The 13,674-nt window shown below is 34.2% G+C and overlaps 1 protein-coding gene across 2 annotated transcripts; it reads left to right on the forward strand.

Moving 5' to 3' along the window:
- Positions 1-1,828: 1,828 nt before the first annotated feature.
- LOC116779336 (esterase FE4-like) lies at positions 1,829-8,547 on the forward strand. 2 transcript variants are annotated; one of them, XM_061526797.1, is made up of 4 exons: positions 1,829-1,849; positions 2,290-2,482; positions 6,475-7,754; positions 8,055-8,547. In XM_061526797.1, exons 2-4 carry the CDS (start codon positions 2,291-2,293, stop codon positions 8,251-8,253), a joined length of 1,671 nt encoding a protein of 556 aa, XP_061382781.1. In that variant the 5' UTR covers positions 1,829-1,849; position 2,290; the 3' UTR covers positions 8,254-8,547. The 2 variants fall into 2 exon arrangements, with proteins under 2 accessions (XP_061382781.1, XP_061382782.1); XM_061526798.1 differs by lacking the exon at positions 1,829-1,849 and adding an exon at positions 2,119-2,137.
- The last annotated feature ends 5,127 nt before the right edge of the window (positions 8,548-13,674 follow it).

Raw genomic sequence — 13,674 nt, forward strand, 5'->3', positions numbered from 1 at the left:
ATTTTAAACATAATACACAATGTAATCGACTCGAGGAAATATTCATTGGATTCGAGATTGACAATTTATTTATCAAGCAGGAAATATGTAATAAATAAATGAATGGCCAACTCTGTAGTTTGGCTGCGAGGAGTTTTAGAACAGATTTTACGTCCTACGTTATATTTATATAATTCCTTGTATATTTTATAATTGTTGACTAAATAATAGATACTGCGTTTGTTTTTTTACATCATGTTTGGTAATTGTAATGAACACTGTGGTGTCTAACTGATTATTATTAAAGCATCACAGTTCAGACGTGGTTTTCTCAAATTAATTGCTCGTAATAAAATATCAGTATAGTTTAAGAACGATTTATTTAAAAAATCTTCTTCTTTTTAATGTTTTATCAAAGTTAACTATAGTTACATGGTTCTTGCATAATATAACTACATATAATAAGAAGTCTACATAGAAGAGGACTGGTAGGATATATAAAATTGAATTTAATAAAAAACACCTTTATGGCTTTTATTCATAAACTTGTATGATCGTAAAGTATTTTTAAAATTCAGGTAGAAAACACTGAGCCCACGTACGCAACGTACACAATGCATTATGAGATCTAGACTAATGAGTTTGTATTAGTAGAAACACACTTTCATGCGCAACGTTGTCATACGCGTCCCACGCAACGCATAAAGGCAGAGGGGATAATATACGCCATACCATGCGTAAGATCAGTGTGGTTCTAAAACTTAAGGTCGTTGCGCGTCAGTCATGATACGGATAGACGTTGGAAGCAACACTTTATATGGGACAACTCCAAAATGGGAGATAAACAACTTATTGAATTAGTAAGATATGAAGCCATTTATAATATTAAATGTTCCTTTTTTATGTCATATTCAATAATCCTGTGAATCTTTGCCAACTGTACTTTAGACATACGAAGGTACATGAAAAATCGGTATTCATCATATTCCAGTTGCTTTACAACTAATGTATAGTAACCCAACCCTTTCTCTTTCTCTATTTATCTCGTGAACCCAATTCTTCTTAGCTCTTTTTCTTGTTCTTTCGGCGAGCAAATATTTATAAATGAGAAATCGTCTTCAAATTCACTTTCAGAATCAAAAAACATATTTACTACAGCATCTCAAGAAATGTCTCAAGAAATGTCTGATGTCAAGAATCTAACGTCGAAATATTGTATACCAAGGACAGGTGTTGCTTGCCACCTCTTCGACTTTGCATAATGTACGTTGCTTACGTGGGCTCTGTGTGTATCTACCTTTATTATAGTATTACAACGGAACGCAATACAACACAACACAGTTAAATGCAATTTAGTAACGTACTGAGAGGTGCCACATTGATGATTTTTATATATACATATCTGTACTAATATTATAAAGGCGCAGAGTTTGTATGTTTGTTTTTGAACGTGCTTTTTTCACGATCCACTGGTCCGATTTGAAAAATTCCTTCAGTGTTTCATATTCCATTTATCAAGGAATACTATAGGATATATTTTATTAAAAAAAAAATTTAGATCCGTAAGAAAATTGCTACTTTGTGACCTGAGGTGTAATATCGAAAACCTATTTATGCGTGCGCCGCAAAAACTGTTGACAATGCAAAAAAATTATATATTAAGGGTTTGTAGGTCCCATCGAGATCTAGAACAATGTCCGACAGAGTATTTCCTTAAAAGTCATAGTTTAGTCACTATATCCGCTTTTGGGTTCAAAAAAATATTAAATCGCCTGAAGTAAGAAATAAAGAAACCATGAAGTGCAGATTGGATTTAGTGGCGTAGTGGCAGAGAACAACTATCAGACTCAGACGAAGTCGCGGGCAACAGGTAATCATTACAATTTATAAGATCTATATTCAGTTTTAACCTGTTGTTTGTATAACATTTTGTTTGAAATATATTTCCAGATACCTCAAACAAAATGCTATATTTATTATATAATATATTCGTAAATATTTAGCGTGAGTACTATGTGATCATCAAAACCCGATTCGTATTTGTTACCTATGAGGATAATTATGTAGATATTATTTTAAGAAAGTGTTAACATAATCTACAAGCATTAAAATAAAACGACAGATCCTAAACAAATAAAATTACAGAGACATTAATAACGTAAGCCATTCTTATCAATAGTGTAATCTTCATGTTAGTATTAAAGATTCCATTTGTTGTTTTTAAGTGTCCGATTATGTATTTCAATTGGAGGCTAGTTTTGATATTGAGTGACTAGGGAATAGTGAGCAGTGTAATGTTATTACTTACAGAATGCGGTCGTGTATTGTGTTGTTATCAGTCTTGCTTGCCTCAGTCTTGTCTGAAGATGTTAAGGATCGTGAATCACTCTTGGTTCAAATAAACTCTGGACTGGTTCGAGGATACAAGGATCCAAAAAACGATATATTCGTATTCAATGGAATACCCTACGCTACAGCTCCCACCGGTACAGGAAGATTTAAGGTAATGGACCAATGAGTTGTGTTTACTGGATGATCTAACTACTTTTTAGTTCTCCGTATGAGTTTCATTAGGAACCAGACAAAATAATTTACCGGGTATCACTGTAAAATAAGCTAAGACCTCCATCATTACAATGTTTCAATGCTACTTAGATCTAATAACATAATATCCTTAGGTTGGTCGAAAAAGGACAGTTGGAGGGAAAAAACCAATGACTATAAGTTTATGAAAATCTTTTTTTTAATTCAATCATAATCTTTATTCCAAGAAATACTCCAAGCAACGGATAACAAACCGCAGGCGTTATTTTTTTACATATAATTGTATAGATTACAGTTGAGGTCGGCTCGGGTGGCTATTATAATCTAAATATAGTGTGCAGACTGCATGTAGTAATTTCAAAATAACTTTTAAACACTGTTCATAAAACTTAAATAATTTATGTATATTTATTTTTATGACGTCAATGGACAAGTTTTTGCTATCATTTATCATTGACAAAGCGTAGCTAACATAAGTGTTTCAGATGAAAAACTATTATAATAATATTATAAAACCTAACAGAACGTAATGACTGGTCCATTATTTTCTGCTACATCATTTTTATAGGATTAGTTTTTACTAGCCTTCTCTTTACTTGTAACTTGATCGAGGAATAATTTGTATTTTATTTTCATATAATATGAACATATTATGTAAAGAATCGGATACGCAGATAAAGTTTTGCTCACTCTGTTGACTCATTATTAATTCACATTACACATTTTATTGTATAGCCTTGCGATTAAAATTGAGAAATAGTTTTTCCGTCAAAAACTGGAGAGGCGTCTAAGTATTTTATCTCTTTTTTAAAGATACCTCTTAACTTCCTTTTCATTTACAACATTAAAAAACATAATTCATGGCGGCAAACATTAGGTAAATTCCAGTTTGTTGGAGATGTTTTTTATTTTCCTTCAAAAAGGAAGCTCCTTTACAATTTTAACATTTATTATGTTTATCATATTATAGAAGTTAAACTGTTAACAACGGAGGGTACTTTATATACGCAGTATTTATTATTAGTTGGTACTAACCCAAAACTGTGGTCCTCCAAATAAATAAGGTGCAGAAAATTACTTTGAAACCTTTTCTTTATGAAATTATTACGTACCGGTCGTAATTAAATACGGCCATCATAAATGATATTGTTTTACAGATAAATTATGTAATTTGCATTTTTAAATAACAATATTGTCTGCACGCAGGTTAGAAAATATAGCATTAATGAGGACTTCATACAAAGCGATGGATTTTCCAGCTTACTTTCTGTATAAGTCAATGTAATTTATATGTAATAGACGCAATTGGTCCAAAAATTATATATGTATGTATGTGTATATGAGAAAAATTAACACTTACTTTATCAACTCATCATATTAGATTTTTTGGTCCATCACTCTTGATATAGCAGTCTTAAACACAAGTGGAACGTCACCTCCTCTCTCTCTGTCTCCGTATTCTATAGGACACACTTTGGAGGGTGCGTTCTAGATCTGTACGTTTCAATTTCTGCATTTCCTTTTTAATATCTCACGACCAGATGCATGGTGGGCATCCATTCTTTAGTTGTAGAGCTTCCTCGGATCTGGAAGAAACGTAACGTTTCCTACCTACTTATGCACAAAGCAAAGGAGTGCAACAGTTTTCCTGCGTCTGTGCTTTCTTTCAATTACAATTTGGGCATTTTCAAGGCTAGAGGGAATAAGTTGTTACTGCGATCAGTGGTCTACACATCAAACATGCAAATAAGTACAGCATACCCTTAACAAAAAATAGATGAACCTACATATAAATGAAACTCATATTTTTAGTATAAACTACGCGGATTTTTATTATTTTAAAAACTACATAATCCCGACGTTTCGGTTACTTTTCAGCAACCGTGATCACGGGCAGACGAGATGTGAATGTCTGTCAGTTGGTCCTTGTTATTTATCACCAGCCGCCATCGATTTCTTAATTTTCTGGCGTACCACTCTTGATGCCGGCAGAATGCGCTTACGGTGTCTTGAGGTCCTGCGGTATGGTTACGGACATGGGATTTTATATTTTTAAGAAGGGGGTCCCAGGTGTTTAATAGATTCCAGCCATCTTCTCTATTGAAATTGGGATGTTTTTTTAATTTCAAAAGCCTCGCGAATTAACCTCGGTATATACTTGTCTTCCCGAGCGAGGATTTGTGGTTTATCAAACCGAATGTAGTAGCCTGGTTTGTCCATTGTGTGTTCACACTGCTGACTTCGACGCGCGCCTATTTTTGATATCTGAGATCTGTTCTTTAACCCTTGTACCGATGCTCCTCTTGTACTTCTAGCACACCGTCTCTCCAAGTGCTGTTAATAATAAGCAATGGTGAGTCTGAGAAGAAAAATCATATGAGAGTCGAAAAGATAAATCGAAAAGATAGCAAAAAAATTTATTTATGGAGATTTTTTTATAACCTTACAAATAAGGTGATTTAAATGTGATCGGATAAGATGTGAATGTGATCATTTGATAAATTATTCAGGAGTTTTTGATCTCCTAGTTAGTCATTGTTATATTGTATTTTATTGTAATATGTGTACGTATTTATGAGTATATATTACACTTACATTCATATATAATATGGGGTTTTCCAATAGGGACGCTTGAACTTTGACAGCTGATTGCGGCCTTGTTGTTTGAGTGACAGCTGTCAAATGCAGTGTGTTATATTCATTCCGTCCTCCCAAACCACCATGGCAGGTTACAGTGTCGAGCAGCACGTGCAAATCATAAAATTGTTTTATGAAAATGGGTCTTCAGTTCGAGCAACGTTCCGCGCACTTCGCCCGTTTTACGGTCGCGATGATCGTCCTGCCGAGTCGACTATCCGTCGATTGGTGGACAAATTCGAAGCAACCGGGTCAGTTAACAATCAGCCGGTTCCCGTGCGTCAACGTAACGCGAGATCTGCCGAGAATATCGCCGCTGTGCGCGACAGTGTCCTCGAAAACCCGCGGCAGTCAATTCCGCGTCGCGCACAGGAACTCGGCCTTTCGCAGACGACAACTTGGCGAATTTTGCGTTGTGACTTGAGCCTGCACCCGTACAAGATCCAACTGACCCAAGAGCTCAAGGTTAATGACCATAGACAGCGCCGTGTGTTCGCTGACTGGGCATTAGAGCAGTTGGAAGTTGACGCCGATTTTGGCAAAAAAATCATCTTCAGCGACGAGGCGCATTTTTGGATGAAAGGCTATGTCAACAAGCAAAATTGCCGTATTTGGGACGAGACCAATCCACACGAGGTTCACCAAGTGGCAATGCACCCGCAGAAAGTGACTGTTTGGTGCGGATTTTGGGCCGGAGGCGTGATTGGTCCGTATTTTTTCGAAAACGATAATGGTGTGGCCGTCACCGTCAATGGTGAGCGATACCGGTCGATGATAACCAACTTCTTTTGGCCTGAAATCGAGAATATGGATCTGGACAACATGTGGTTTCAACAGGACGGCGCTACGTGCCACACAGCACACGCTACGATGGAAGTTCTGCACGAGCAATTTCTGGACATGGTCATCTCGCGCGGAGGCGACGTGAACTGGCCACCGAGATCGTGCGATTTGACCCCGCTGGACTTTTTCTTGTGGGGTTTTCTTAAGTCGCAGGTCTATGCCAACAAGCCGCAAACCACCGATGCCCTCAAAGTCAACATACGCCACGCCATCGATCAAATACAGCCCGATTTGTGCGCCAGAGTCATCGAAAATTGGACCTTTCGTGTGCGCGCCACCAACCGAAGCCGTGGCGGTCATTTGAATGATGTCATATTCCATACATAATGGGGTCGATAGACCTTCCAAATAAAAAAAAATTTCGCAAATATCTTTCCTACATGTATTTTTTTTTGCATTTCAATGATCAAGCGCCCTTAATGGAAAACCCTATATATTTTACATCGTTATACATTATTATTGTAATTTCAGGGCCCCCTACCTCCACCAGCTTGGATGTCAATATTTGAAGCAGTAGATGACCGAACTATATGTCCTCAAATAAACTTGACAGGATTTATTCCGGACACGAAGATTATGAAAGAGGATTGTCTCGTTGCTAATGTATACGTACCTAAGACACAGAAAAGAAACCTTCCGGTTGTTGTATACATACACGGCGGTGGATTTTTACTAGGATTTGGAACTCTACTTACACCAAAGGAATTAGTAAGCAGCCAAACCGTTCTAGCAGTAACATTTAATTACAGGTTAGGAGCACACGGGTTCCTATGCTTAGGTACTAAAGACGTACCCGGCAATGCTGGTATGAAAGATCAAGTTGCACTACTGCGATGGGTGAGAAAAAATATTGCGGGCTTTGGTGGTAACCCAAATGACGTCACATTAGCTGGATACAGTGCAGGATCTTCATCAGTAGATCTTTTAATGTTGTCGAAAATGGCTGAAGGACTGTTTCATAAGGTAATTCCGGAGAGTGGTGCAAGTACTTCTCCTTTCAGTATGCAAGTTGATCCTATACAGAATGCAAAAGAATATGCCAAGCTCATAGACATAGAAAATGTTGACGATATATTAGAAATGGAGAAAAGTTTCAAGAAAGTGTCATATGAAGTTTTACAATCAGGAAACCTTTTAAATAGAAAAGACTTTACATTTCTCTTTGCTCCTTGTGTAGAGAGAGATAGTGGACAAGAAATGTTTCTTACGGATGACCCTGTAAATATTTTAAAACGAAGTGATTTTCCGAAATTACCCATGCTCTATGGATTTGCTCAAATGGAGGGGTTGTTGCTGATGGAAAATTTTGATTTGTGGAAAAAAGACATGAACGAAAATTTTGCCAACTTTTTACCAGCTAATTTAAAATTTAAAAGCGAAGAAGAGAAAGTCTTAACAGCTAATAAAATAAGAAAGTTTTATTTTGGTGATAGTGAAGTAGACAATAATGCCATTCTACAATATATAGATTACAGGTCGGATGGGTATTTTACATGCCCCACAATGAGAGTTGTAAATCACTTAGTAAAAGCAGGACACAGTGAAATATACTTGTATGAATATTCTTACACTGACGAATTTTCTCCAGTTGTACCCTATACTAATATACGTGGAGCGCCTCATTGTGCTCAAAGTGAGGCCGTACTCGACGGGTTCGATCCGTCCTTTTCAAAACAATATTCTTTTACAGATGATTTTGTTAGCATGAAGAGTCTTATGAGAGAGCTTTGGGGAAATTTTATTAAGAATGGGTACGTTATTAATTAACAAAGTTTTTTTTTTCAAATATTTAATTTAAAGATAATTTAAATCCCGTTATAATAAACTATGTTACACTGAGCAGTATTTTTTATTACTGAATTAGTTTATTCAAATTTAAATTGTTTTAGACCTTAAAATGCGTTTTTCGGAGAGGTCAATGTTATATTTTTTTTCATTTGTATGGTTGCTAGTTTAAAAGTTGTGAAGTGGTAGCTGTGAAGAACGCAACCCTTAATGTAACTTTTCAATGAACCAAATGTCTAATGTTGTGATTTCGGTCATATTCGCAGAAAGCCTGCGGCTTCAGGGACTCCGATGTGGCCTGCGGCAGGTCTAAATGGATCTCCACACATGGCTCTCAAGAAGGATCCTGAAATAAAAGGAGCATTGCTGGAAGAGAGATGTCTCTTCTGGAATGAAATTTATGATTCACATTATAAATTCTCTGAACCTCCTCAACGTTCATTACGACAAAATACGGAACTATAGGTTTTTGTTAAACGATTACTAACATTTCAAACTTTTTTTTTATTTAAGGCAATTGGTTGCAATCACTTTAAATTTTTTAATGCCAATTATACAAAAAAAAATTAAATTAGCATATTTCAAGAATATTTGTTTTTTACATAAATATATATACATAAGTAAATAAAAATTATTACAATATTCAAAGCGCCCTTTCCTGTAAGCTCTTCTTTATAATGTGCACATTTGTTAAGGACAAAGAGAATTATCTTTCGTCCTTATGAAATTATCGCAATAAAATACAAAATACACCCAATATTTTCGTGTACTTTGTCTTCCCATAAAATCTCGCCTATTTTTCCTTTATTTCTTTTTTATATAACTATCACTCTTGACGTAACATTTCGATGTAAAGTTAACGTTTCTGACGCTGGTGCAACTTTTAATAACCCATGTAGAATATTTAGAATATATGCCAGGAGGCGTTTCTCGTAGTTAGAAGAGCTATAACACCTTTACAAAAGTATCTACATTTCTGTCGGAAAAGTACGGGATTTTGATTGGCTTTCCGTTAACTGTATGAAGGTTTAGATTGATTGGATTTATATGATATACGACAAAAAAAGTTTCATTAAAAATGTTGTCGTTGTAAAAGGGAGAAGACCTGGTAAGATTGCTACGATCGCTAAGAGAATCTGAGAGTCAGTTTCGTCCGCATAACCGCTCCATAGAGTTAGGCTGGGAAAAAGGAGGCGGGAGAACGTCCACTGCTTCCTCCCCCAGCTTTAAGCCTGGACAAGGGGTGGCCTTTGAGCCCTTTCACCTACTGACACTTGCGAAGTCAGGGTGTTCTCGTTTCTCGGTCGCAACTTAAGGGGGTAAATTCTGCAATTCTGACGGGGCATTGCGGTGAATGCGAAAGCAATCCCGTAATATCCCCCTATGGCGATGAAGGTGACCGTTGACTATTTGAGTGAGGAAATCGGCTGGCACGCGGAAAAACATAATTGCTGGGAGTCCTACATAGCCACGCCGGTCATTAGGTCTGGCCGGGGTTATGCAGCAATAAATTTTTACCAATGTTAATAACGGGAGTCGTCTTGAAGTTATAAAAGAATTACTTAGAAAATAGAGTGAAAAGTGTTAACATTACTAATGTAACAACCAAAATTGTGAAAGTGGTTGTAATTGTACCGCAGGGCACTTGTTTTTAGACCCCTTGCTCTTTATATTGTACACTAAAGATATCTTTAATTTTACCCCAGACCATTCGAATTTTCAATAGGTTGATGATTAGTCAGTTTTGTGCTCAGGTACAAATTGGAATGATGTGCAAAATAAAAATCATGTTTTGATTTAAAGTGTAACCGGCACTCTCACTCATCGGACGAATCGCAGCTATTTCGTTTAAAATTAATTCATAATAAAATTTGCTGTGTGGCTCTATAGGGCATTAACAATCTTTTTATTATTAGTTCGATAATATGACAGTCACAGTATGATGAGAGCACACTTCAAGTAAATTAAACAAAGACATAATATAACAAAGACTATAAGTCTATTTTTGAAAAATGAACAGAACGATTACATCGTAATGGAATTGTTAGTTTTAACTTAAAATTCAAGTATGTTTGTTACCTGCATATACATACATATGTATATCATTATGCCAGTCTTATGTACAGATGGATACATTTATATAAGACAGACATGTTGTTTGTAATTTTTTATTGTATTTTATCAAAATTTTCGCGGTTTGATGAGGTATAAAGAAGTGATGGCGCCAATTGTTTTTTATGAAAATTATGTGAATGTATGAATGTCTTTGAACTTGTTTCTATGTAATTTTTTTTTTTTTTTGATGACGTAGGGAAACTCTTTTTACGAGCCGTCTCACCGGCCTTGGTGGGGCCGGAGAGGATGCGTGAGTCTATGTAATACCCCAACAGTATCCACTGATAAAAAGAATAAAAAAAAACGAATTTTAATAAATTTGTTTTGTAAAAAAAAAATTAAGTGTTATAATTTCTCTTATTATTTTTCATATTTAAGTTACTAGATGTATCATTTTTGCTTCCTTTAACTTCCGTCTAATGTACTAATGCTTACTTCCTCTTATACTACCACAACAAATATGAATATTAAAAAAATCAGTAACAATTCAAAACATTCAATCCTCAAGAAACCCTTTAAAATTACCTAAGGTTATAAAGTGACTTACTTTTGACATCCTCAGTATTTGGCTGGCACGAAATTATTTTTCTATTAAAATAATTGCAAATAGTATTTTGTATTTTATTTACAAGTCATCGACTAATTCCAATTGCCTATGACTTATTGGTAAAAAGTTAAACGCAGTTCATAGTTGACGATGTATCGACAAAATGAAATCCGTTGTTTATAATGAGGATATTTATAAAATAATATACAGTTAATATTTAGAAAACTGATCTAATTTGAAAGCATCACAAATTTTGTCAACTCTTACTTTCGCATCTTCACTAGTGGGACAATATAAAGCACAGTAACAGTAATACAGTAAATACAGTATTTAATGTTTTCCTTAATTGTTTATAACTTTATTATGTTAAAAGATTATTATGTATTAATAGTAAGTCTACTAAGGCGAAGGTGATAGAACTATAGGTGTCTCTTTTCCACCAAAACTTTTTAAATATTATTGTTTGTTGTCCGTATGCAGTTTTAATAGGAATTAGTAGCTAATGCTAGTACATGTTAAAGTTAAAACACCCACACACACATATATATATCCTAACTACTACACCAAGATTTTCACTCGTATAAGTTAAATTTCAAAAGGTCAGGAAAAGGTACATTGAAATGGATATGACGGTAATAAATTTGCTTATTAACTTATCTTTGTTATAAATGTATGCTGTTATCAGTGTCAAAGGTGGATTATGTTAGAAATGTTTACAAACAAAATTTATAAACATATAAATTGGATCTCAGACTTTCGCGAGTATTCATTTAAATAAAACGAATATCATTCGGTTTGCTATGCCTATTTTATTATAAAAAAAAATGACAGACGATATGTGCCCGCGATCACGGTTGCTGCTAAGTAACCGAAACGTCGGGAGTGTGTGATTTTTTTATAATAATAAAATACGCGTAGTAATCCGAATAATATACGTTTCATTTATAAACATATTTTTCTAAATAATCGTGATATAATATAGACAAAAATCGGATCGCGTATTAGATTAAAATGCGCGGTAAAACGGAAAACCATACTTTGATTCAAATTTTGTGACCATTTGAAAATCTTACATATCTTTATAACATTTACCCACTATAAAGCCATCGCTGATACAAAATTATTCTGTTCTAATTTCCTAATTCCATTGTTCCTTCCAAATCGCATATTTTCAAAGCAATCACGGAATCTACTGAATACATTGAATGAGCTTAATTAACTAAAACTACTGAATCTATTACAGCCACTGTATCGATATCGAATACTACGGGCCAAATTACCTGGAATTGTATCAGACCGCAAATAAAATTATATATTGTCCATATATGACTTCCAATTCCGATAAACTCAGTATACAAACCTCATATATTAAAACAATTGGGAGGCATTTGGTTATGAGTTATTAGTGTGGAACCTATTAATAAAATAAAAATGACGAAGTATCGAATTACAGGAACTACCTATGTATATAGGTAAGGTACAGATGTTACCGAAAAAAGCCGAAGGTCTGTTTAGAACAAAAATTCTGGAGATAGGTTCAAATAGTTCCAGACAACAATTTTAATGTAAAAGAAATAAATTTCATATTATTTCTTCTTCCTTGCTCCTTGGTAACTGCTATGGCAAGCCACCTTAGGATAATAGTCAATCCCAAATTGGTAGTCTAGGATTATAATACTGTTAAAAAACTAGCAATATATTATTATTAATAATGTAATAAACTAGACATGATTATCATTTCCGTTTTAATCAGACCAGCAGATAGGCGGTTGTCTAGTAAGTTAAGAACTTTACTTACAATTATTATTATAATTTAATACTTACTATTAAAGTCTTATCTAATATCAAACGATTCCCGAATAGTCACATGTCTGTATGTTGCTATTATGTTACGTCAGGAGTACTTCAGAGTTGTGTGTTGTGTTCTCGAGTTTTGGCAATAATCATTGACTATAATTCTATTTATTACTGCTATCACCTTAAAAAATATACATATTATTTATAGCGTCATTAAAAAGTCGTTGATGTTTTCTCTATTATTTCAATTAATAAGAACGTATGCGATACCAATTATTAATGCGAAATCTGGTGTAGAAATTATGGCCTAAAAATTAAACCGGGATAAGTTAGGTCTGGTTGTCAGGTTACAGATGTAAGCTGCCAGTATGCTGGCAACGATTCGTATTCGATGTTTTCATCAATTGAATTTCAACGAATTTCATTTATAATAATTGGTTAAGTTAAGCTTCCTTTACCCTACGGTCAGACGAGATGAGAACCCATGATCGCGGTTGCTGCAAAGTAACCGAAAGGTTGGAAGTGTGTGCTTAAAATATTTTAAAACGTCTAATAAATCCGAAAATATTCGTTTTATTTCAAAATCATTAATTATTAATTTTCAAACTCAATGTTAACAAATTGTCTCCTGTTCCTATTTTTATTTTTCGGATGTGAACCATAATTTTGATTTAGAGATTGTTTCTGTCCTTTATATTATTTCGTAAGCATACCAGAAGCATATTCTCTAAATGTCCAACCCAATCTTAAACAAACGTTTTTTAGGAAATATATAAATTGTATTATATCAGTCGTTAAAATTAGTAGTATTCTCTATTTTACATATTAATCATGCACCAATTTGTGTTCCAAATATATCATCAGTCTCCTACTTATGTAGTTTGAGACTTTAAAACCTTGTGGCCCTATCTCGGGAATTACAAGTTAAATATATTTATTATAACACTCCCAAACAATCTGTGTATGTTAGTCTATTGATATGTATAAATAAAATATAAGTGGTTTTCTCTAATTTCAAAATAAATATATCAATCTCAAGTACCTATTGTTTTGGCCCAAAGGTGAAAAACCTTTTCTAATATCTAAGCTGTCTCTTTGTCGATCTTTCTATTTATATAAGAAAATTAAAAAAAAAACTTCATACTTTATCCAAAACTTTTGTTGCTTTATATCGAATCCAATGTTTTCCTACTTTAAATTGAATTGCAATGAGCTGGTCACAGTCTGATGTGATATAAAGTTTTTAGGTATGGTAGATTATTTTTGAGCAACTTTTCACTGATAGCGTTAAATGAATGATGTTTTATTCACAAATTATTTATATAATTTAAATATATTCATATAAAATGTCAATAGTGATTGCCATATCAGCACTTAATCTCAATTGCTCTTAAATGATAAATTAACTCTTCAATTTAATCAAAGCA

This window comes from Danaus plexippus, assembly GCF_018135715.1.
Source record: "Danaus plexippus chromosome 3 unlocalized genomic scaffold, MEX_DaPlex mxdp_25, whole genome shotgun sequence".
Classification (NCBI taxonomy): domain Eukaryota; kingdom Metazoa; phylum Arthropoda; class Insecta; order Lepidoptera; family Nymphalidae; genus Danaus; species Danaus plexippus.